The following is a 24,740-nucleotide window of genomic DNA, read 5'->3' as shown; positions in this document are numbered from 1 at the left end:
ATCTGTGGCGTGAGTGTAGGGAGGGCTCAACCTTCCAGATGGAGCCTTGCTCCTGGGGCTGAACACAGGGTAGCGTGGAAGTGTTACCTGGACTGCTTGGAACACTTGTTCAGTGTCCCGCCTCACTTAGGAGGCCTGACCTGGGAAGAAGGGAGGAGCAGAGATGTTTTGAACATAGCTTGCTTTATTCTTCAGTGTTTAGCTCCAGAAATTCAGAGTCCCTGTTAGATATGGAGCATAATTGTTGATGAGGGCCTCCGGTGCTGACGTGGGGTTTCCATACCCTCATTGAAGGCAAGGAAGGGCTCTCCTCTACAAGAGTCATCATACCCGTTTTGTGGATGGGTGTTGGGATTCCTGTGCTGTAGCAGGAGGGGAGGAGTGCACTCACATGAGGCTGGGAGCCTTTCCACGGTGTGGGAGCATCTCCTGCTGCTGCAGCCAGGGAAACTTGGTACTTCACCTGGACATGGGAGAGAGAGATTTATGAGGTTTTCCAAGGGGAATTAAATCCCATGAAAATGGTTGGTCCTAGACATTGCCTCCTGCATGGAGCACTTTATCCACAACCCCTTTGGGATACAGTGACAAGAAGGCAAGTGCCTGTTTGCAGACTAGTTTCAGGCAAGTCAGTGGAAGAGCCATTCTGGAATGGTGGAGGGGTCCCTGTCTGCACTGGACAGAAGGTTTTCCCCTCAACCCAAAGACAGCACCCAGAGGATGGAGACCTTTAGCACAAAATCCATGTTTTACCATGAACATGTTTGTGTTGCTTTTTAGGACTCCAAACGCTTTGAAGGGATTGATGTGGACTTTAAAGAACTGGCCTATGAAACTCAGAAAACCCCAAATGTGGTTGAGGCCACCAATAAACCAGGTCTGTCCCAACAACTGGAGGACATTCAGAGTAGGTAGGTACAACTTCAGTCCCAGGATTTTGTCAGAGACTGGGATCAGCTCTAATAAGTTGGTTTAACCTGTGCTCCAAGGCTTTCCTTCTGGACTGTGCGTTCTTTGCATTCACACATTGAGTCTTTTTATTCATGATCCATCACCCTGAAGCCCCCAAGGTGGATTCTGGCTTTGCGTATGTGCAAACTCTTATCTTGAATATTGATTTGCACACATACAAAGCTAGGCACTCAGTTGGTTTTAATAACATGTGGCCTCACTGCCACCCCAAATTTGGTGTCTTAAATATCTATTTAGCAGTCCAAGCAGGGATATCTGCAGCAGAGCTGATCCCATGTGCTTTAATTAACAAAATTATCTTTGTGTGTGTACCCTTCACAGATGGTATAACTAAACTCCCTGAGAAAGACCTTCATGTCCAGAGATGGATACAGTTCTCACCTAACATATGAGCTACTCTACCTGGAACACACCTAACAAGTTAACGTGATAGCTGTTGTGTCAGTAATAACTATCCATTTAAAATAGAGATCTAATTTTACTTCCTAAACAGATAAGGCCCGTGTTCCCCACAGAGGACTCACTGCATGTTATTTATGAACTTTGAAAGCTCAGCAGCAGTTTAACATGTAAACACTGAGAGATTCATTTTAGAACGGAGCAAACAAGTTTCTTTTCAGGCTTCACAAGCACAAAAAGCTGAGTAGGTTTGAATCAGACTTTAAAATGTGCTCATTAGAATAAAAGCAGTTTTGGAAACTTTCATCCTAGTGTGAAATCACCTGTGGCAGTTGAGAGCTTGTCTAAAACAGTAAGTCAGACTGCAAAGCCTTTCTAGCCTCTTCTTCCACCTGTGTTTCTGCTTTTTGGTGAGGATTCTCTGACTCTTTGTCTGTTTGACCCTTGGGAGTGGAGAGAGATCTATGAGTTACTATGTGCTTTGTTATCTATTTGGAAAATGCTGTAAAGGAGCAGCCTGCAGGCTCAGCTCATGTCTGGCATTTCCCCATGGGAGGGGAGAATCTGCTCGATAACCCAAACTGTAGCACGACACATTAAAGGATATTCACCCGCCTGTCCTGGGCTCTATTTTTCTGCTCTTCTCCCCAGGTTGTCCCTGTGTGAGAAGGCTTTGGCTGAATATTTGGACATGAAAAGATTGGCCTTTCCCAGATTTTACTTTGTTTCTTCAGCAGATTTATTGGCTATTCTTTCCAATGGCACCAACCCACAGCTGGTAAGCCTTGCACTATGTCACCTTCACATTTTCCAGCTGTCAGTAATGTCAGGGTGGAAGATGCTGTCTAGGGACTCAGCTGTAGCTTATCCTTTCTTGAGTGCCTTTTCTCCCACCCTCACTTGGATTAACAATAACTCTTTCACTGCTGGCCTTCATCTGTCGTCTCTGAAAGGCAATGCGCACACCGTATGTTGTCCCATCTGTCCCTGGTGATGCTTGCAGATGGTTCTGAAAGCACTGCACAGAGCAGAGCTATGTTCTTGATACCATAAAAACAGTGGGTTTGTTTCTGCTGGGATACAGTGAGGTTGGGGGAAACCATTTCTTGAGGATCTCAGCCAAAACTTGTTGCTGAGCTTGGTTCCCCAAGCTGGGATGCCAGCAAACAGCATCTGTTGTTGAAAGAGCCACAGACCGGTCATTCAAATGTGACAGTGTTGACAACCGAGGGCTTGGAGACGTCTCTGTTTTTAGGCAGAGGAGACATCTGCTAGTCAGCCACTTCTTCCTTCCCCCATGCAAAGGTCTTTGGGATGGCCTGTTTACAGGGGAAGAGCAGAACACAGCCTGGAAGAGGTAAGACAGCTGGTGGTCAGACAGTGGCTGTGGCCAAGGCAGGACTTCCTTGGGTTGCCACCCACCCCTGCACAGCTCTGCTTGGCCTTGTTTGGGACGCATCTTTTATTCAGAGGTTGGTGCATAAAACCAGTCAAAACGTTCACAGCAAAAGGCGAGTGTTGGATGATGAACAAAGTCCTAATTCTGTCTTTTGGTAGCGAGTATTTTCACTTTCTTCAGGCTTTCCACCATTTTCAGTATTGATGTGAGCACAGGAATGGAGCAGGTTTGCATGTGTATTTGGAAATGCTGTTGTTTACCTCTAACCTTTAACGCTGCTTCTATCTGTGTCTGCTGCTGGGTGATTTCAGCCCACAGAGTATCATAAATACATAGTTGATTGATATTTAAAATGAAGAGGAAAAAAAAAACACAGGAAGCAAAGATACTGTGTTGAAATGCTCTGTTGAGTAAGAAGAAATTCCTGGTGTTTTCTGTTATTCAAAAGTATTTGCAGTAAAATCAAAGTAAATGTCAAGCAGTATCATACATAGATACACTCTCAGCCTTCCCAATGTAGTTTCAAAGTCTGATGATTCCTAAAGGAGGATTAAATACACAATGACATTATCCTCGTGAACTGGGTGCTGAACTTGTGCAGATTCAGGTGCGCTCGGGCTCTGGCAGCAGGATCGCAGCAAGTGCTGGGGTTGTGTCCGAACCCTCCAGACTGGACAGGGTCTGGGAAGGGGCAGCTGGGGATTTGTGACCAGAAGCTTCTACATGTAAGAAAAAGTTTCTACGGTTTACTTACGGTTTGAAAAGAGATAAGCTTATGGCCTCAAGATACGCTTAATGGCCTCAAGTTGTGCCAGGGGAGGTTCAGATTGGATATTGTAAAAAAATTCTTCCCAGAAAGGGCTGTGGGGCATGGGAACAGGCTGCCCAGGGCAGTGCTGGAGTCACCATCCCTGGAGGGGTTTAAAAGACATTTAGACGAGGTTCTTAGGGACATGGATTAGTGCCAGAGCTAGGGTATGGCTGGACTTGATCCTGAGGGTTTCTTCCACCCAAAATGATTCTGTGATCTGGGGGGATGCTGAGTGCCCTGTGCTTCTCAGAGTCACTTAGCACCTCCCAGGGTTTGGCCCTGCTTGTATGTGTGTGAGAAGCTGCGTCCACTTGCAGCACAGCTCATGAGAGGGAGGGTTGTAGTTCTTTGTGAGTCAGTGAGTCAGAATTAGATGGACAAATCCACCTCCACCCTTCCTTCTCTGAAAGCATCAGAGCATTGGGCATCTCACGCAGAATCCCAGAATGTCAGGGGTTGAAGGGCCCTGGAAAGCTCATCCAGTGCAATCCCCCCATGGAGCAGGAACACCCAGCTGAGGTTCCACAGGAAGGTGTCCAGGGGGTTTGAATGTCTGCAGAGAAGGAGACTCCACAGCCTCCCTGGGCAGCCTGGGCCAGGCTCTGACACCCTCACTGAGAAGAAGTTTCTTCTCAAATTTAAGTGAAACCTCCTGTGTTCCAGTTTGAACCCATTCCCCCTTGTCCTATCACTGGTTGTCACCGAGGAGAGCCTGGCTCCATTCTCCTGACACTCCCCCTTTAGATATCTGTAAACATGAATGAGTCCCCCCTCTGTCTCCTCTTCTCCAGCTCCAGAGCCCCAGCTCCCTCAGCCTTTCCTCACACGGGAGATGCTCCACTCCCTTCAGCATCTTGGTGGCTGCGCTGGACTCTCTGCAGCAGTTCCCTGTCCTTCTGGAGCTGAGGGGCCACAACTGGACACAATATTCCAGATGTGGTCTCACCAGGGCAGAGCAGAGGGGCAGGAGAACCTCTCTGACCTACTGACCACCCCCTTCTAACCCACCCCAGGTACCATTGGCCTTCCTGGCCACAAGGGCCCAGTGCTGGCTCATGGTCACCCTGCTGTCCCCAGGACCCCCAGGTCCCTTTCCCTCATTTCTCATCTCCCCTATGGGAGTTTTTCTACCTCTCTGCTGTAATTGAGAGAGGCAGCTCCTGTCTGGGACTGCTTTGGGAGCTTCCCCTTTCTGTGGGGACGTCAATCCTAGGAGAATCTCACCTTCATTGGCGTGGGGCGCGCAGTGATGCAGTTGTGTGTTACGCAGTGGTCTGGAAGAAGTGCTGGTGACCTGCTCAGCTCCCAGCAGGCAGATGCTGATGTTGAGAGCCCACAGCATCTCCCTGTTGGCTTTGCAGACTCAGATGGAGGTGAACAGGAAAGAACTGAATTATTCTTTTCCTTCTGGAAGAGTGCTTTTGGTGAACATGGTTGTTCTATAGGAGGTCTGGGCTGTTTATCATAGGTCTTAGGCAGAAATAAAGATCTTTCTTCTCCATGAAAGAGAATTTAGGATATTTCACTAGCACAAAATCAGTTTCTAGTAGTGGAAAAACAGGAAAGTTCATAGTGAAGAAAACTCCACGTTGTGCTGAGAATAGGATGAGGTGGAGAAATGGCTACAGACTTCTCATCACTACATGTAGGGAAATTTGGGGTAGGAGTCATGAGGTGTTTCAATGTTTTCTATGCTTTTGCTCTGTATGGAAGATTTCCCAATGGAGAAACATGATTTATTAAGGCATGTCTGTTTTCTAAATTACGTAGAAATAGGTGGAAGTATTACAAGAGACAGCAAGAGGCTTTTGTTGGCAGTATGTTGGCCACATTTGAGAAGATGTGGTGCTACCTAAATATCCAAGATATTTTGTTAACATGATTTTGCTTGTGACATGTATAGTGATCTTCATTCCGCTCGTCCTATCTCGGTTGCTTTATTTACACAACCCGTTTTGCAGGTGCAACGTCATCTTTCCAAACTCTTTGACAGCTTGGCCAGGATGAAATTCCAGCTGGACTCTGAGCAAAAGCCAACCAAGGTTGGCCTGGGAATGTACAGTAGAGAGGAGGAGTACGTCAGCTTCAGCGAGCCCTGTGACTGCAGTGGGCAGGTGAGAGGGAAGTCCTTGTCTATCAAAACTGTCCGGTGGAGTCTGCTCCCCTGCCCCTCGTGTGAGATCCCTTGCCAAGACGTCACAGAGCTTCACTGCTCTCCCTTGGTGCATGAGAAAAGCTGGAAGAGGTGGTGATTTAGTACCTCCTTACACCACAACCTTTCGTGTCACTCTGGATAGGTCCTCACTAAGGGGGGACGTGGATGTCGCAGTCCACTGTGAGAGAAAGAGCTGTGCCATTTTTCTGACTAGGTTCTTAATTTGATTTTTTCTAAGACCTTTTGAAGGTTAGTCTTAAAGCTTGCTACAAATATCCTCGGTGAGGGAGGGGATGCAGACTGAAAAGAGACTAAGCTATTCCATAGTACCTCTGCACGGGTGTGTTTGGCAGGAGAAGGCCTTTTACCTGTTTCTCAAGTCTTCATTATTTCATACCACGAGTGAAAGTATGAAATGTAAGAATCAAGCTACTGCTCAGCTTATCTATCCTGGTAGTTTCACCTTTCTGCATGGTCTATTACAGGAAGCTAAAGTACGTAATACTGGCTACTGAGCTCCCCAGCAATGGAGCTTGCTGCGTTCAGTCTGTCTTCTTGTTGAGGGCTTTGCCTGTGAAATATGAAATTCAGCAGGAATTGTGTTCCCAAGTTTGGCAGCATCTTTCTTCTGCTGCTGGCAGACTGCCCACATCCCACCAGGGATTCTGTCATGGCCTGGAGGTGGAACACACCTGACCAAATTATTCATTGACGGAGTTCATTTTGGTTCCTCCTGTAGCTAGAGTTCAAGAAAAAAATCTGTCTTCTGTTCTTGGTGTCTGGAAGTAGATGCTAATCCTACAGTACCAGAATTAGCCAAATCTACCCAGTCTGAAGGAGGCTGTGAGGTTTGGTTAACTCATAGAATGTCCTGAGCTGGAAGGGACCCACCAGGATCATGGAGTCCAAGTCCTGTCCCTGCAGTGACAACCCCACAGGTCACCCCGTGTGTCTGAGGACGTTGTCCAGTCTCTCCTTGAACACTGTCAGGTTGGGGCCGTGACACCTCCCTGGGAGCCTGTTCAGTGTCCAGCACCTCTGGGTGAAGAACCTTTCCCTCATGTCCAGTCTAAAGAGAACTGAGATGCTTGCCTCATTTCCTATCTTCACTAATTACCAAAGGCACTTAAGAAGAGCAAATGTGTTACTGGGATTTAATCTCTTTTCCAGGTTGAAGTCTGGCTCAGTCATGTACTAGACAGCATGAGGGCTACTGTGAGAGATGAGATGACAGAAGCCGTCATGGCTTATGAGGAAAAACCAAGGGAACAATGGCTCTTTGACTATCCTGCCCAGGTATCTGCCACTGCTTCTTATCACCACTCAGGCTGGCTCGTGGAAAGGTAGCTCTTGGGTTCCCCATCAGTCCTGCCCTTCCCTTCTTTCAGCAGCTGTGGACAGGCATGTTTCTGGCCTCCACCTTGCTATCCAGGAGAGAGGGAGGATGAGTTGTCCTTTATCCTGGCGGTCTCCTGATGGAGTTTTCAGGCTGAGCTCCATGCTCTGGTTGGGGCTCTTGGTTGGGTGACAGAGCCAGGGGGCTTGGGCAGTGCAGTCTGTACAGCCAGAGCAGTGAGAGGTGCAGCAGGAAGGCAAAGTGGTGAGGCCTGATAAGAGTGAAGAGCCCCTCAGATGCACCTCTGACAACCTCGTGGTCTCCAACTCTTCCTCTTCTGCTGTGTCAGGCATGTGAAAGGTGCTGATTTACTTATAACTAGCTGCTAAATGTGTCTATCACTGATATGGTGTTTTAAATGAATGTCATGGAGCAGATCCTTGTTGTACTGTCTGCTGTGACTACTGTATGAAAAAATACTTAATTTCATGTCACGGATGTTTCATCCTTGATCTCCCTGTGGATCCGACACTCTTGAACATAAGGAAGCTTTGGTATTTTCCCTGATACTGAACCAGCCTATTTCCCTAGGTGGCGCTTTGCTGCACCCAGATCTGGTGGACAACCGAGGTTGGGATTGCCTTTGCCAGGGTGGAGGAAGGCTACGAGAAGGCGATGAAGGAATATCACAAGAAGCAAGTGACCCAGCTGAACACCCTCGTTACCATGCTGATCGGGCAGCTCTCCAAGGGCGACAGACAGAAAATCATGACCATTTGCACCATCGACGTGCATGCTCGGGATGTGGTGGCAAAGATGATAGCACAGAAGGTTGGTGTTGGCAGTTCAGCACAGTTCTGTGGGTGCTGGAGAGGGGGCTTCAGGGGGCCCAACCACTGGCCATTCAGATCACTGCCGGTCTCAGTGGGAGACGTATGACTAAATTTATTTCTACAATGTTTGTAGTAAGTGTGCAGAAAGCCCCTGTAAGCCTGCAGAGCTGTGCTGTGTCATGGCCCTGCAACACCAACTTGTAGTTGCTGCAGATTCACACCAGGAGTGAGAGCGCGGCACTGCGTCCTGGTGCCAAGACATGTGCTGGTGGATGATGGTGGTGTGTTGGGAGGCTGCTGGACTCAGTCTCAGTTTTGACTTTAGAAAGTAAGAAAAAGCATTCAAGCTTTGTTCTTTGTAGCGTCCTTTGTCTGGTGTGGGGCCACAGGGACTTATGTGGGACTCCCTTCTCCTGCAACACCTCTCCCACACTACTCCCCTGTCCCTGACACCATGCCAAGTGTTTAGCCTTGCAGGTGGGTGGGAAGATGCCCTGAATGTATTGGGTTGTGGCTCTTCCCTCATCTGTGTCATCTCAGAGGCAGCCAGGCTGCTCACAGGGTTTCTGTCTTCAAGGCTCAGCTGGGCTCAGTGGTGCCTCGGTCCAGCCTGGGGTGAAGTGATGCATCTGGACCTGCCTGCTGGTTGTGCAGAGAGCGCTGGCCATGCCTGTCTTTGTCCACCTGTCCCCAGTCTGTTTCCTTGGTGCTGTCTGCAACCTCTTCCTTGTCTAGATGGCCTCTGCTCCTTCTCTCACTCTGGTTGCGTTATGAGACCTTCTTCATGACTTGCTGCTTCTTAAATCTATTCAGGAGTCTTTTTGTAAGGCTCTTTCTCTTGGCCATTAATTTTTTCCTCTCCCACCAATGTGGTCACTAATTTGGTTCCTCCCCTTTACTGATGGGAGATGGGGAGGTGACATTTCTCACCGCATTGCAAGGAGGCGGCCTTCCTCACCACACCTGCCTTGCAGTGAGGACCAGTCATCCCCCATGAAAATTTTATAGCAGTCGCTATTTTGGCCCCCGAGCTGCATGTGTCTGGCATCCCCGGCCTTCCTGTGATGGTGTTTGTGGGTGTGTTGCAGGTGGACAAAGCCCAGGCCTTCATTTGGCTGTCACAGCTCCGGCACAGATGGTCAGATGAGGAACGGCACTGCTTTGCCAACATCTGTGACGCCCAGTTCCTGTACTCCTATGAATACCTTGGCAATACCCCTCGGCTTGTGATCACTCCGCTGACCGACAGGTAAGTCCCTGGGACACAATGTCATAGCTGGGCTTTGCCACACAGGTAGAGAGAGAGATGCCAACCAAAGATGGATTTAGTTCAGACACCTGTATCCCTCTTGTTCTGTCTCCATGTCCCAGCACTCCAGTGGTCGAGCTCTAACTCTTATCTGGTTTTTGGTGGTACCCTCTGGGGAGTTTGTACATCAGATCCCTGGGTGGGATTCAGCTCACACATTAAAACACTTGTGGGTGTCTTCCTGTGCACAAGATGTCCGCAGTCCATAAAGCTGGTGAGTCTAGAGAGCTTTCATCCCATCTTGAAGCAGACATCTACCTGGTTGCCTCAGTGGGGACACCTAGGGTTACTTGAGATACTCTGTGTTGTCCCACCTGGCTTCCAGCTGCCAATCCAGAAGTGTAAAAGTCTCCTATGGACCCCTTGTCATATCTCTCCACCCTATGTGACATTTCAGCAACCAAGAGCATCTCAGGTGGCTCTAGTCACCTGTGTTAGTCAGCTGCGTCAAGCCCCCAGGTATCATCAGGTTTTGTTGGCTATATTGACTACACCTCTGTGGCTTATACAGGTAGTATAGATACTCACATGTGGACACCACCCCAGTGTCCATCATCAACATGATGGAGAAACTTTGGGACTTGCTGCAGCTTTGAGTTGGGTTCACTCATAGGCCACCTGAGCAGGTTTCTGTCAGTGACAGGTCTTCCAGAAAAGCTGTCCTTTTCTCATACTGCCTGAGATGTGCCCAATATCCATGAGTTGTATGAGGATCCAGAGAGAACACAAGCTGGACATGAAGAGGTTTGGGCAGACCTTGGTGGAAGATGAGTATCTCTTGGAGAAAACAGAGCTGAGCAGAGGTGGTAATTAATGCCAAGAAGGCTTTCAGCTCAGACATGACCCCTGCTCACGTACAGCTTTTCAGAGGAGAGGCTCTGCTGAGTGCAATGCTCTAGTGCTATTGCCCTGCAGCCCACAGTTGACCTATTGGACATATTTCCTTTTTTCATTCATCATTCACTGTGAAAGATGTTACATCACCCTGACCCAGTCACTGCACCTGACCATGAGCGGAGCACCTGCAGGCCCTGCGGGCACTGGCAAGACGGAGACTACGAAAGATTTGGGGCGAGCCCTGGGCATCATGGTGTACGTGTTTAACTGCTCCGAGCAGATGGACTACAAGGTATGGCTCCCACCTCGGCTGCAGTGCGGTCACATGGGGCTGGGGATGCTCAGGGCCCGAGCAAACCTGAAGGATGAGAGTAATCCAATGGTACCTGGGGTGCATTAGGAGAGGTATGACCAGCAGGTCAAGGGAGGTTGTTCCTTCCGCTCTGCTCTGCCCTGGTGATGCCACATCTGGAGTTGTGTCCAGTTCTGGGCTCCCCAGTTTAAGAAGGAATAACTGCACAGAGTCCAGCAGTGGGCGACAAAGATGCTGAGGGGTCTGGAGCTTCTTTCTTGTGAGGAGAGACTGAGAGAGCTGGAGCTGTTGAGCTGGAGAAGAGAAGCTGAGAGGGATCTGATCAATGGGATCAATATCTCAGGGTGGCTGTCAGAGGATGGACCAGACTCTGTTCAGTGGTGCCCAACGCCAGGGTGAGGGACAACGGGCACAGACTGAAACACAGGAGGCTCCATCTGAACATGAGCAGAAACTTGTTTGCTGGGAGGTGCCAGAGCCTGGCCCAGGCTGCCCAGAGCGGGTGTGGAGTCTCCTTCTGTGAGACATTGAAACCCGCGTGGACCCACCTGTGTGATCTGCTCTGTGACCCTGCGTGAGCAGGGCTTGGACTGGGGGATCTGCAGAGGTCCCTTCAGCCCCACCAGGCTGGGATTCTGTGATCACCTCTCTCCAAATCCCTGCTACACTCCTTTAAGCTGAATGCCTTTTCCTTCTCCTCCCGTTCCTTCTCTAAGATTTGCACAAGGTTCTTCAGGAGGCAGAGACCCGAACTATCTTCTCTGCCTCATTATGCATTTCCCTTCCTTTCTGGAGTTAGATTTCATGTGTAATTCTTCAAAAATGTTGGTCTGTTCAGTTGAGACCAAGGCTGTGCTGATAGTTGGACCCTGGTCGTTTCTTCTCGGCGTGCTCGCGACCTGGCAGCCCCTGGCACGGGGAGGGACCTGTCCTGGTTTTCTCAGGATCCTCTCCCAGAATAAACCCAAAACATAGTGAACCTTCAGCCGCTACAGAGCACTGAATCATTAGGCTGAGTCTTGCTCTCTGCCAGTCTGGCACGGTACAGTGATTTTGGTAGCCTCGGATCATATTTCATTTAGCTTATGGGCTCTCCCAGGAAACGGGACCATCAGTAATTCAGCACAAGTGACCTTTAAATGAAACTGGTGCACAGATATATCGAGAAAGTGCAATTAGCAGATAAAGTGGCAAGCTGCGCAGAGCTATAAATATTATAATTGAGTTGTGCCTGCTGTTTCCATGCACTTTTCTAAATACCCACAATAGACTGTAAATTGCTATAAATAAACAGGCTGGGAAATAAAATCAATTTTTTGCTGGAGTTGATTCCATTTATGATTTCACTCTTGTGATCTTTGTTTTTGTTTTGTTTTTCCAGTCTTGTGGGAATATTTACAAAGGCCTTTCCCAGACGGGAGCCTGGGGCTGTTTTGATGAATTTAACAGGATCTCAGTTGAGGTCCTTTCTGTGGTTGCTGTACAGGTGAGTGGAGAAACACTCATAAATAAATACAAACAGAGCAGAGCCATTCTGCAGTCTTTGGAGCAAGGGTAAAAATGGCAATTGCATATTGCCGGTTTCAGTTCTGTGTATAGGCAGGTGTGGGATTAGATCTCAAGATTAATCACATGAATATCACAGCACTGCCAAGATGTCGCAGTTACGTGCTGCAAAGATATTTGTCACTTTTCTTGCCCCAGTTACAGCATTTGTGCCAAGACAATTCTTTGTAGCATCTTTTCCCAGACCACTACGCACCATGGCTCTGTACCTGTTCCTCCTCAGGAAAGCACTCGTGTCATTAATCTGCTGTGAGATAATTGCAGCACATCGTTTCAAGACAGAGAAGCTGCCTTGACTTGCGGCTGCTCAGTCTGCAATGTAGGGAATAATTTTCACAGAGGGGAAGAGGGGTGTTTGGGGCAGATCCGCTGGACTTCTGGGGGTTCCTTATCACCCCTGGTCAGGCACAGGTTGTGTGTCATACTCAGGAAATGGGAATACATTCAGGATTAATTTTCTTAACCTGTCTCCAAAACTATATGGCTGTGGATTTAGTTCTGGTGTCTGTAACGACAGCTCTGCCAAGTGGCTTTGGAAGGTATTCCTGGCCAACTGGCACCATTCCTTGGAGGAATGTGTGCAGCCCCGTGGTGCTCCCAAAAGCCAGTGTCAGCTGGTGACACTCGGGAGCTGGAATCTGGGGCAGATCTGCGGCCCTTGCTGACGCGCTTGCCCAGGGTACCCTGACACCGTGGGATTAAACCTGGGACAGAGCTATTGGAGCGGTGCCCAGCTGGGCATGGGTGTTTCCCCTGGCGAATGGTTTCTCATCTCCTCTGTAGTTTAGCTGCTCAGTGCATTGTGTTGGTGAGTCTCGTGTGAAGCGCAGCAGCATCCCTGGAGAAGGGCTGGAAGGGAGACTGGCCTCCCCATCGTGCCAGAAAGTCCTGTGCTCTCGTGCTTATATATATAATCTGTCACTTCGCGTCCTCCTTCCCCTCCTCTTACCAGCCCATGAGGAAACCTGGCATTATTTTATACAGGGGAAGCCTTGGGGGGCTTCAGTGCAGAAAACTGAGGTGCCAAAGTGCCCAAGTTCTTCAGGATCCAACTGTCAGCTGAGTGCGTGTTTTAGGATCCTAATATCTGATTGAGGTGCTGAATTGTTCCTGGACTCCCTTTTGGGCTCAGTGTTATAGAAAGATATAAAGCTCAGAAGTTTCTACACTTCTGTAAATGTTTCGGTCAAAGACATTGTTCTTAACCCCTCCATGAACTCCTCATTCTTCTCATCTGTTTCACTCATAATTGGTACCTTATGTGGCATCCCAGAGAAGCCCCAGGCAGGTACAAGAGTTTATGTATCATTCCCTCTCAATTTCTCTTCCGTCAGGTCCTAGTTTAAAGTTGTCATTGAAAAAAAGTCTTTGAGGATCTTGAAATAAAAAGGGAAGCTGAACAAAAGAAGCCCAGGAATGACTCAACTGCTAATGGTTCCCTCGCTCCTGGCTGGAGCGTGGCAGCTGAAGAAAGCGGCACGGCCGTCATTCCATCATGGTGTCTCCTGGCTGCTGTTAGGAGTGTTACCATGGCCATGTTTAATTGGCTGTCTTACTCATGCAGCTGATGTCGATATGGTTCCTTACAGGGAAAAATTCGATTAATTGCTTTACTTTGAGATGGCAAACAGTAGTGAGGTTAGAGCGGTGAATAGAGAGAGATTTGCCCCTCGCTGAGGTGCTGTTTGCAGAGAGGTGAACTCCTCGGAAGGAGAGGAATGAGCAGAACAAAGCTGCAGTCAGGCAAATATAAAAAACAATATAATATTAGTGAGTGAAGGTGTTAGGAGAGGTTTTACAGCTTCTGCCTTCTGGTTTTGGTTTTAAATCAAACATCTGATGTCCCAAAATCTTTAAAAGTGATATCAAGTGGTCAGTTTACAACTGAGCTGAGGCCAAGCTTATTGGGAGGTGCTACCCCTTCTCTGGGCCTGGTCAGGGAACGGAGCAGGCACAGGAGGGTTTTGGGATGTCCTGAAGAGCAACGCTGTGTGGGGAGAGGTGAGATGGGTAAAGGGAATAATGGGCCCATATTGTGATAGACTTTGGGGAGTGCGTTTGGGTGTTGGCTGTGTTGTGGATACCTGTACTGCCCTGTGTCTCTCTCACACATCAGACCTCTGCTGGGCTGGCTGGTTCAGAGATGGTGGAGCCTCTGGTGGTGTTTTTGCTGTGAGATGTGCTGAGCAGTGTCCCACAGGTGATGTCAAAAACCAAGGTGAATGCAGGCAGTGCTGGGGACATTTCCCGCTCCTGAGTTGCTCTTCCTGACCCACGTTCATCATTGTCTCATGGAGCAAAGGTGTGAAGTCTTGCAACTCCTTTGCATTTTGACTTTCCACTCTCTTCAGCTCTTTTTTCTGCTTTGCCAGAGTTTGACTGAGATGGGAAATTGATATTGCCATGCTGATGTACTCCAAACAGTGTATAAAGCTTTATGCTGCCGGTAAAAAATAAAACAGTGATTAGCCCCATTTGTCACGAGGCCAAGAGTAACGAAGGAAGCACCGTTGTCTGATGTGTTTTTCATAAGTGAACGCTGATACTATAGTACTGTCTTGATTTCTAGGTGAAGAGCGTGCAGGATGCAATACGGGAGAAGAAGAAATCCTTCAATTTTCTTGGAGAAGACATCAACTTAGTACCATCAGTAGGCATTTTCATCACCATGAACCCTGGTTACGCAGGGCGAACAGAGCTACCTGAGAATTTAAAAGCTCTCTCCAGGTGAGTCCAGGTCAGGGTTTGTGACCTGGCAGAAACTGTCTTTTGGAACATCCAGGCTCGACCTCATGTCCTTGGGGAATTCACTTGCACAGGGCATTCGCAGGTAGTTTAAGCCTTGCACAACAGGCCTGGGTCTGGGCACGCACAGGCAGGGCAAAGGAGCTCTGTCCCTTGTCGTGGGGAAGGCAGAGGGTGACCTGGCTCATAAAAGAAGGCCTAGAAGATGAAGCTGCAAATGCGCTGCCTGTAAGACCTGTAGTCAAGAAATACTTGTTCTGCAATGCCTCCTCACCTGTCATTTTAGGCCGTGTGCGATGGTTGTGCCAGACTTTGAGCTGATCTGTGAAATTATGTTGGTGGCTGAGGGATTCATCGAGGCCCGGGTGTTAGCCAGGAAGTTCATTACTCTCTACCAACTCTGCAAAGAGCTCCTGTCCAAGCAGGTGAGCCTGGTTCTGTGGCTGAGTGGTATGATGAATCTCCAAAATCAGCAGAAACATGGCACTGTGCTGCTCAGCTCCATGGCTAACGTTTCACAGCTTTTATTTAATGGCTGCATTTGCACTGGCTGCTGGGGGAGGAGAGGGTTGGTGATCATCGGAGCAATAAAATTTTCAGACTGCTTTACTGGAGCATCTGCAGGGACAAAAGCATTTGACCAGCTGCATTAATGGGAGACCTTTCAGTGAGTTTAAATGACACCATGTTTGGGGTAGTATTCAGTGACCTTTTGCTTTCCAGTCTCTTCCTGTTGATTCTCCTGCCTGCAAAGGGTTTATGGTGTCCCTCTCTGAGTTCAGCCTTAGGCTGGTTCCAGGTCTTGTTAGAGTTGCTGTCAGTGCAAAGCAAATCAGATTTTTCCTTGTCATTATTTGTGTAGATCGAAGCTGGGTCCAGAGGAGACCTGAATCAGGATTCCTGATGATACAAACCTGATCTTGGCTGTGCCAGCATGAGGCTGGGTGGGATATGCTCTGTCGCAGAAACTTGGTGCTGTGCCTTGAGGGGCCTGGTGGAAGCCATGGCCTCCCACACAGAGCAGTCAGCTGTCGAGCTGTGCTCTGGAGGGTGTTAACAGGACAGAAATATGAACAGTTGTTTGTTGGCTTGAGAGTTCTTCCCATGCCGTTTTGTGGTACTTTTTCAGCAATGTCTTTACTGACCCCTTATTCCTGGACCTCCTCTGAGACCAAACAGGCTTGTCATCTTGTGATGGGCAGGGTGGAGAAACTTGGGTCTTTGGGGCCTCATAATGGACTCACAAGCCTTTCACCTTGGTGGCTCCTGCAGATGCAGGGGGCTGGCTGGCCTTGCTATAGGTGCTTTATGATTTAGGTGAAACAAATTGCTTTGGTCTCTGGAGTGCAAATCCTGCTGCTGTCTTACTGCCAACTGTGAGCCCATGTGATGGTCTGAACAGCTGAATTATTTGACTCTTTAATACTGTCCCTGACGGGAATCTCACCTACTGAGATGGAAACCAGGTCACTCAGGCTGGAGAAGGTCTCTGGCCACAATGCAAATAGCAGATTTAGATGTATTTTCATTGCTTACTAGTCTGGCAGTTTGGGAATGGTGGTTCTTCACCCTACATGGTACTGTCTAAGCATAAACTCATGCCTCTTTTTTTTTCTTCCTCTGGTGTAGGATCACTACGACTGGGGCTTGCGTGCCATTAAGTCAGTGCTAGTTGTTGCTGGCTCCCTCAAGCGAGATGACCCAGAGCGACCCGAAGACCAGGTTCTGATGCGCTCTCTTCGTGACTTCAACATCCCCAAGATTGTGACGGATGATGTGCCGGTGTTTATGGGGCTGATTGGGGATCTGTTCCCTGCACTGGATGTGCCTCGGAAGCGTGACCTGAATTTTGAGTCGTTTGTGAGGCAGGCTGTGCTGGACCTCCGGCTGCAGGCTGAGGACAACTTTGTGCTCAAAGTAAGACCAAGAGATCTTCTGCTACACCCACATCGCCATCAAATCATTTGGGTTTTCTCAAACAGCTTTGCTTCTACAAAGAGAGCTCTGCACAGCATTGTCCTTGCAGGCAGATCTCGCTGGAGGGCAGTCAGCTGTGCTGGGTCTGAGGCAGTTGCACCTGCTCCTGAAGTCAGCACTGGATCAGTCTCTGGGCTTCCAAAGGGGCCAACTTTTGTAGGCTCATGAAAGTGTAGCCCCTGGAGAGCAGGGCCTCATCAGGTGGTGGTTGTCAAGTATAAACAGCGCTGAAAGTTTATCTGCAGGCTGAGGATTTCACCCATTGTGATTAGAGTGGCTGGACCAAACTCAATTGTCAAATCTGCTTGTGTCTCAGGGTCACGTCTTTCTAAAGAGGTGGCCCAGTGGGACCTATTTTATAGACCTGAACTTCAGTTTGGCATCTTTGTCTAAAATTTGGGAGTGTTTTTCTCAGGTGGTGCAGCTGGAGGAGTTGCTGACGGTCCGGCACTCTGTCTGCGTGGTGGGTAACGCGGGCACGGGCAAGTCTCAGGTGATGAGATCCCTGAACAGGACTTACCAGATAATGAAGCGACGTCCTGTCTGGACAGACCTCAACCCCAAGGCAGTCACCAATGATGAGCTCTTTGGCATCATTAACCCAGCAACAAGAGAATGGAAAGACGGTAAATGTCATTTCATGTCTGAAATATGTAGATAAAGACGGGTATTTTTAATGAATTTCCCGAGCAGCAGCAGGGTGACTGGTTCTTCATGTGCAGGTCTGAGAGCCCAGGTGCTTGTCTGCTGCCTACAGCCACATGACAGTTTGTTGTTGAAAGGATACACAGGATGTTTTAGCTCTTTGATCTTCACATGGGAAATATAGCATAAGCCTACTTGATCCTATTGCCCTAAGAATAATTTTAATGCCCATTAATACCAACACTTACCAGTTCCTAAGTGGGGCAGGCAGGTTTTGGGAGTTGGCTGGACCAGTGATGGAAGAGATGTCCCTCCTGCACTGTGGTGTGCACTGGGACCCCAAAAAATGTCCCATCCCCAGGTTTTCATTGCTGATAGCACGCACAGCAGCCTTAACGTCAGTTTTTCCACTCAGTATGGCTGCCCGATCTCTGTAGCACACCAGCGTTTGCCAAGCTGTTGATCCTGCTTACTCCTGAGGAACATTTCAAACTTGCTGGAAGATTACAGAAAATCTGGAGTGGAAATGTTGGGTTGTGACTGATACATAAAGGCAGCTTCGATTTACGTGTGCGGCGGGTTTGGGAGGTGTGGGGGAGGTGAGGGAAGACATTACCATGAATCATCCACAGCAGCAGATGAGCTGCCACCCACCTCCCCTGGCCCCGCCATGGACCCTTCCCGACCCCCTGCTTTGCTCCAATGCCAGGTTAATTTCTTTCTAATTGTAATTAGGGAGCCTAAATCAAAGTGGCAGAGGGACGTGCAGGGTACAGCCTGAACTGTGCAGACTGGCTGCAGCAGTGGCTGCAGATCGAGGGCAGCGGTGACACCGAACAGCAGGAGGGACATTTTACAGGTGACTGTCCAGTGGTTTCTGGCCTGCGATGGTTTAAATGAAATAGTGGCACTCCTCCCTGAGCTTTCAAGGCAGATATTTTCTGCAGTAACCATTCCTGAAAATGTTGTTTCATGTTGTCAAAGACCAGCAAGGCAATCTTCACCACAGCCTAGCAAGAGGTGACCTGTTCCCTTACAGATCAGCCCCTGCTTTTCCGCTCCCCAGTTTTATCCTGTCACATTATCAGAAGTTGAAAAGGTCCTACATGTTAGGTGGTAAAAGGTCCCATATGGGAATCCCAAAAGTGTTCTTTGCAGAACAAAACTCTTCTTTTAAACCCCAAGAGAGCCGTGTGCTGTGGATGCACAAGGTCAGGACAGAGGCGCTTTCCTCTCCCCGCTGCCGCGGTGTATCCGAGGGAAGCCCCGATGCCCTGAGACAGCAACTGTTTCTGATGCTAATAATGTCGGAGTGGTTCCCAAGGCGTGTGTCCAACACGTAATGAACTGGCTGGAGGCAGAGGCGCTGAAGCGTTATTTTTGTTGACCCAGTCTCGGGATCACACGCCTGTTCCAGGTGAGCCGTTCTGCATTTGCTGAGCACAAGCTTTGTCTTCAGTCAGATGGTGCCACTAGCTGTTCCTGATCTGGATCACAAAGAAATAGCTTGTCCTGGAGAAAAAAAGAAAAAAAAAAGAGTTCTTGTCACAATTCACTGGAAGAGAGGCTTTTTTTTAATGTTTGCCTGATGTTTTTTCATGAAGACCAGCATCTCCCGAGGTATTTTCACATGTAGAGGAGAGCAATAGTTTTGTGGAGTTTTCATTTGCTCTGCAGTGCTGCTGCTCTATTCCCAGCCTTCGTGGTCTTCTTAACATTCATTATTTACTCCCCTTGAGACTCTGTATCCTCTCTCTCCTTGATTTTACCAACATTTTGTTCTGTCATTCAATGTCATTCTGTGCTTGTTCTCCCCTCAGTCTCACTAAAGCCATGACCCAGCGTTTAATGCATCTTGATTGCCCTGATATACTTTGAGCCACAAAAAAATATTTATAAGGATTTCCTAGGCATATTCAGGTGGTTTTCTCTGCATTGTATAACTCATGCCGCCTTTTGCCTTTGAGTAGCTACTCTACGTTTTTCTTATCCCTTATGATTCTCGGTGGGAATGAAGCTCGTGCGTAGGTCTGCAATCATTTTCAGTAGTGATAACTGATAACCCTTTTTTCACTTTAAAGCAAACTAGAACCGTATTGTGATATAGTAATATTTACGTATAGGCACATAGAGTTTTGCATGTTTGAGAGGAAAGCATTAATTAGAGTAATTTTTACTGTGTTGCTGGAGAAAACCGTTAGAGCAGGTGTCAAGTTCAGTGTTCATCACCATCTTCCTGTCACCCTCCCAGGCCTGTTTTCATCAATCATGCGAGAGCTGGCCAACATCACGCATGACGGTCCCAAGTGGATGGTACTAGATGGAGATATTGATCCAATGTGGATTGAGTCTCTTAATACTGTGATGGATGATAATAAGGTAATGAATATAAGTTAAAGAAGGAGATATTCTTTGACTGCATGGCATGGTTCAGCCTAAAAATGCAGATGCTGAAATAACACCTCCTAGAATAATGCGGTTGTGTTTCTTCAGATACACCAAACAATATCACATATAGAAAATGGTGCATGAGGGGAAATAGCTCAAATCATGGTTTCATTGTAATTTCCCTTCCTGGAACTGGGCTCATGGATAATCACAGATGTCCTGATTGTAACTCCAGGCCCTTCAAAAATAGGGTGGGGTCATAATTCCACACCTTTTTCCGCCGCTCGAAGGGAGTGCTGTTCCTTTGAGTCATGGAAGACAGTTCTACTGCCTGCTGGAAATCAGCTGCATTCCCTCAAGGAACTGTGCTGGCAGCAACCAAGCTTTTTAGTGCAAAGTGCTGAATGCTTTTCATTCCTGTTCCTGGGGAAGATGTCATTCTGTCTGTCTGTCTGCCCAATGCAGGTGCTGACCCTGGCGAGCAATGAGAGAATCCCTCTGAACCCAACGATGCGGTTGGTGTTTGAGATCAGCCACCTGCGCACAGCCACCCCAGCAACCGTGTCCCGAGCGGGTGAGTCCTGGCCTGAGCTCCGCACTGGGATTTGCCGTGAACCCAGGAGGATCTCGTGCCATTAACCAGTCTTCTGTTGGCCAACTTGACTCCTGTTGCAAGTACCCAACCTGAGATCACAGCGGCCGTGGGTGGACAGGGCAGGTTTCTGACAGACAAACTGAGGATCCTGACCCCAAATGCACATGTGGAGCTGTCATCATCCTGGAGATTTACCCAGAGCACTCTGACTGTTGGTGGGTGATCATGGCTTCAGCGTTGCTGAGTGCTCCTGTTGTGCAAAGCCCTTTGGATGGACTTTATGAGGAGAAGGACAGTATCTGTCTCAAAGAGTTCTTGATCTTCTGAAGAAGTGCATGAAGTATGGGAGAAGGGAATGGAGGTGTCCCCTAGTTTTACACATGGGGAAATGGGGCCCAGAGCAATGAAACTGCTCAGACAAGACAATGTTCTGAATTTAGGGCAAGGTCATGAAAAGCGCCGTGGTTTCACAGAATCACAGAATTGGCTAGGTTGGAAAAGACCTCAGAGATCATCAAGTCCAACCCTTGGTCCAACTTCAGCCCATTTACTAGATCATGGCACTAAGAGCCATGTCCAATCTCAGTTTAAAAACCTCCAGGGACGGTGAGTCCACCACCTCCCTAGGCAGGCCATTCCAATGCCTGATCACTCTTTCCGTAAAGAACTTCTTCCTAATATCCAGCCTAAACTTCCCCTGGCAGAGTTTAAGCCCATGTCCCCTTGTCCTATTGCTAACTGCCTGGGAGAAGAGACCAGTTCCCACCTGACTATAACTTCCCTTCAGGTAGTTATAGAGAGTGATGAGGTCACCTCTAAGCCTCCTCCTCTCCAGGCTGAACAACCCCAGCTCCCTCAGCCTCTCACCATAGGTCATGTGCTCAAGTCCCTTCACCAGTCTTGTTGCTCTTCTCTGGACCCGCTCCAGCACCTCAATATCTTTCCTGAACTGAGGGGCCCAGAACTGAACACAATACTCCAGGTGTGGCCTCACCAATGCAGAGTACAGGGGAAGGATCACTTCCCTTGTCCTGCTGACCACACTATTTTTATACAGGCCAGGATACCATTGGCCTTCTTGGCCACCTGGGCACACTGTTGGCTCATGTTGAGCTTCCTGTCAATCAGTACCCCCAGGTCCCTTTCTGTCTGGCTGCTCTCCAGCCACTCTGTGCCCAGCCTGTAGCGCTGAAGGGGGTTGTTGTGGCCAAAGTGCAGGACCCGGCACTTGGCCTTGTTGAACTTCATCCCATTGGAATCAGCCCATTTTTCCAGTCTATCCAGATCTCTTTGCAGAGCCCTCCTGCCTTCCAGCAGGTCAACACTGCCCCCCAACTTGGTGTCATCAGCAAATTTGCTGATGGTGGTCTCAATCCCCTCATCTAAATCATCAATAAAGATGTTAAACAGGACTGGACCCAACACTGACCCCTGGGGGACACCACTAGTGACTGGCCGCCAGCTAGATGCAGCCCCATTTACCAGCACTCTCTGGGCCCGGCCCTCCAGCCAGTTCTTAACCCAGCAGAGAGTGCACTTGTCCAAGCCATGGGCTATCAGCTTTTGAAGGAGTATATTATGGGAGACAGTGTCAAAGGCTTTGCTGAAGTCTAGATAGATCACATCTACAGCTTTCCCCTCATCCGCTAGGTGGGTCACCTGATCATAAAAGGAAATCAGGTTGGTCAGACAGGACCTGCCCCTCCTAAACCCATGCTGGCTGGGTCTGATCCCTGGTCCATCCTGGAGGTGCTGTGTGATTGCATTCAGGATGATCTGCTCCATCACCCTGCCAGGCACCGAGGTCAGGCTGACAGGCCTGTAGTTGCCAGGGTCAGCTTTGCAGCCCTTTTTGTGGATTGGGGTAACATTTGCCAGTTTCCAGTCATTTGGGATCTCCCCAGTGAGCCAAGACTGTTGGAAGATGATGGAGAGCGGCTTGGCGAGCTCTTCTGCTAGCTCCCTCATCACCCTAGGATGGATCCCGTCTGGTCCCATAGACTTATGAGGATCCAGATGGCTCAGTAAGCCACCAACTATTTCCTCTTGGAATACAAGGGGACTATTTGGCTTCCTATTCCTGTCAACCATCTCCAGAGGCCAGTTATCCTGAGGGCCATCTGTTTGACTGGTAAATATTGAGGCAAAGTAGGTATTAAGTACCTCAGCTTTCTCCTCATCTTTGTTAACTATATTTCCCTCAAAGTCCAGTAGAGAATGGAGGTTTTCCTTGCCCCTCCTTTTGTTATTAACATATTTAAAGAAGGGCTTTTTATTATCCCTAACAGAATTGGCCAAATTAACTTCAAACTGCACTTTTGTTTCCCTGATTTTTTTCCTGCACGATCTAGCTATTTTCCTAAATTCTTCATAGGTAGCCAGCCCTTTTTTCCACAGTCTGTAAACTCTCTTTTTATTTCTGATTTCCTTCAAAATCTCCCTGTTTAGCCAAGCCGGTTGTCTTCCCTGTCGGCTAGCCTTTCGGCGCACTGGTATAGCCTGATCCTGTGCCCTCAAAACCTCCCGCTTGAAGTATGTCCAACCCTCCTGGGCCCCCTTGTTTTTAAACATTGTTTCCCAGGGTATGCTCTGAACTAGACTTCTGAATAGGCAAAAATCTGCCCTCCGGAAGTCCAGTGTAGAGGTTTTATTGGTGGCTCTCCTTGCATCTCTAACTATTGAAAATTCTATTATTTCGTGGTCGCTATGCCCCAGGCGGTCGCCAACCACTACATCTCCCACCAGCCCTTCTTTGTTTGTAAACAGTAGGTCTAGCAAGGCCTTACCCCGGGTAGGCTCATTTACCAGCTGATGAAGGAAATTGTCCTCTATACACTCTAGGCAATTCCTAGACTGCCTCTTCTGTGCAGTATTGAGCTCCCAGCAGATATCTGGCAGGTTAAAGTCCCCCACAAGAACAAGGGCTGTCGATTTTGAGACATCTGCCAGCTGCTTGTAGAATAATTCATCTCCTTCATCATCCTGGTCGGGTGGTCTATAACAGACACCCACAAGGACATCAGCCTTGTCGGACTTGCCCCTGATTCTGGTCCACAGGCACTCAACCTTGTCACTACTGACCTCAAGTTTAACAGAGTCAAGAGACTCTCTAACATATAAAGCCACCCCTCCACCTCTCCTGCCCTGCCTGTCTTTTCTGAAGAGCCTGTAGCCACCCATAGCAGCACTCCAGTCATACGAGTCATCCCACCACGTTTCTGTGATGGCAACTATGTCATAGCTTTCCTGCTGCACGATGGCTTCCAGCTCCTCTTGTTTGTTGCCCATACTGCGTGCATTAGTGTACATGCACTTCAAGTGGGCTGCTGATTTCACTCTTAATTCAGGCTTTTTGTCCTTAGGCTGATCTTTGGAGAGCCCAGTTTCAATCCCTTCCCCCTTCAAACCTAGTTTAAAGCCCTCTTGATCAGTGCTGCCAACTTATGGGCTATAGTCCTCTTGCTCTTCCCAGAGGGATGAAGCCCATCTGATTTCATGAGACTTTGTGCTGCTTTCCAGATGTCAGCTGAGAACATCACTGCCTTTGCTACCAGGGCAGGTGGTCTGTGATCAGGGGTGCGGACTTGCATAGCAGTGCTTTAATGAACATTTTATGGTCTTGCCACTTCAAAGCCCTTCATTTTCCTAGAAATTTGAAGATGGCATTTCTCATTCGGAGGTTCAGACTTCGGTTGGACTTGATGTTGAATGGTCCATACAATGGGGTGCATAAAAGAAGAATCTCGCTTCCTTGTTGTTGTTGTTTTCTAACGCTGTCTGAATTTGGTAAGCAAGAGGAAGAGTGGCTTGCAGTGTCTGCTTTTGAGAGGAACGTATTCCTGACTGTCTCCATCTCTGTATGGTGAAGCTTTCTGCCTGCACTATGATTTTGCTGGGCTGTGAGGCTGTGTTGGAGCAGCAGAGGTCAGAAGTGGTGGCTTTAAAGGCATTGAAGCTGTGGTCAAACTAGCAGGAAAAGCTGGTTTCTTCCCAGAGAGCTGCCTGACAAATATAGCTACAAGTAAAGACCCTTGAAGTTGGCTTTTTTTATTTAAATTTACTATTAATATGTAGCTTTTGGGATTGATTGATTGATTGATTTCTGGGAAGCAAGAAGTGAGAGCCTGTGCACTCCCACAGGCAGAGCTGCCTCCCAAAATAGGTGCCCCCTTCTCCACTTCTGTTCCTTCCATGCTGGTGTAGCACAAGGCCATGCAGCAGTGTGCAGATGTGGTGATTCCAATGTGACTGTGAGGTCAGAGCCCCTCGGTGACGTGCTGTGCTGTGTCTTGGCAGCAGCAGCATCATGGGGCGAGCGTGGGGGCCATGGTCCTCACCCTGTTCCTCCTCCTGGTGTCCCTGCCAGCCCGGGACACCCAGGCTGCTCCAGCCGAGCGCAGGGAGCAGGTGGGCGAGCAGGGGCAGCACCCAGCCCCGAGCAGCTCAGCAGGGCAGCAGTG

The 24,740-nt window shown here is 48.6% G+C and overlaps 1 protein-coding gene across 1 annotated transcript in view; it reads left to right on the top strand.

The window, feature by feature from the left end:
• Positions 1 to 20,725, top strand: part of LOC139826874 (dynein axonemal heavy chain 9-like) — a 41,860-nt gene extending 21,135 nt beyond the window's left edge. The window contains exons 10-23 of the mRNA XM_071803266.1: positions 781 to 911; positions 2,023 to 2,149; positions 5,543 to 5,695; positions 6,907 to 7,032; positions 7,664 to 7,903; positions 8,994 to 9,154; positions 10,187 to 10,343; positions 11,746 to 11,850; positions 14,500 to 14,657; positions 14,962 to 15,100; positions 16,305 to 16,592; positions 17,068 to 17,278; positions 19,549 to 19,676; positions 20,151 to 20,725. Of these exons, the coding sequence (XP_071659367.1) occupies positions 781 to 911; positions 2,023 to 2,149; positions 5,543 to 5,695; positions 6,907 to 7,032; positions 7,664 to 7,903; positions 8,994 to 9,154; positions 10,187 to 10,343; positions 11,746 to 11,850; positions 14,500 to 14,657; positions 14,962 to 15,100; positions 16,305 to 16,592; positions 17,068 to 17,278; positions 19,549 to 19,676; positions 20,151 to 20,324 (2,298 nt within the window). The 3' untranslated portion in view covers positions 20,325 to 20,725. The remainder of the gene's footprint in view (positions 1 to 780; positions 912 to 2,022; positions 2,150 to 5,542; positions 5,696 to 6,906; positions 7,033 to 7,663; positions 7,904 to 8,993; positions 9,155 to 10,186; positions 10,344 to 11,745; positions 11,851 to 14,499; positions 14,658 to 14,961; positions 15,101 to 16,304; positions 16,593 to 17,067; positions 17,279 to 19,548; positions 19,677 to 20,150) is intronic.
• Positions 20,726 to 24,740: the final 4,015 nt, after the last annotated feature.

This window comes from Patagioenas fasciata, unplaced genomic scaffold (assembly GCF_037038585.1).
Source record: "Patagioenas fasciata isolate bPatFas1 unplaced genomic scaffold, bPatFas1.hap1 Unplaced_5, whole genome shotgun sequence".
Lineage (NCBI taxonomy): Eukaryota > Metazoa > Chordata > Aves > Columbiformes > Columbidae > Patagioenas > Patagioenas fasciata.
The sequence above is the reverse complement of the archived record's forward strand: the minus strand, read 5'-3'. Positions and strand labels throughout refer to the sequence as shown.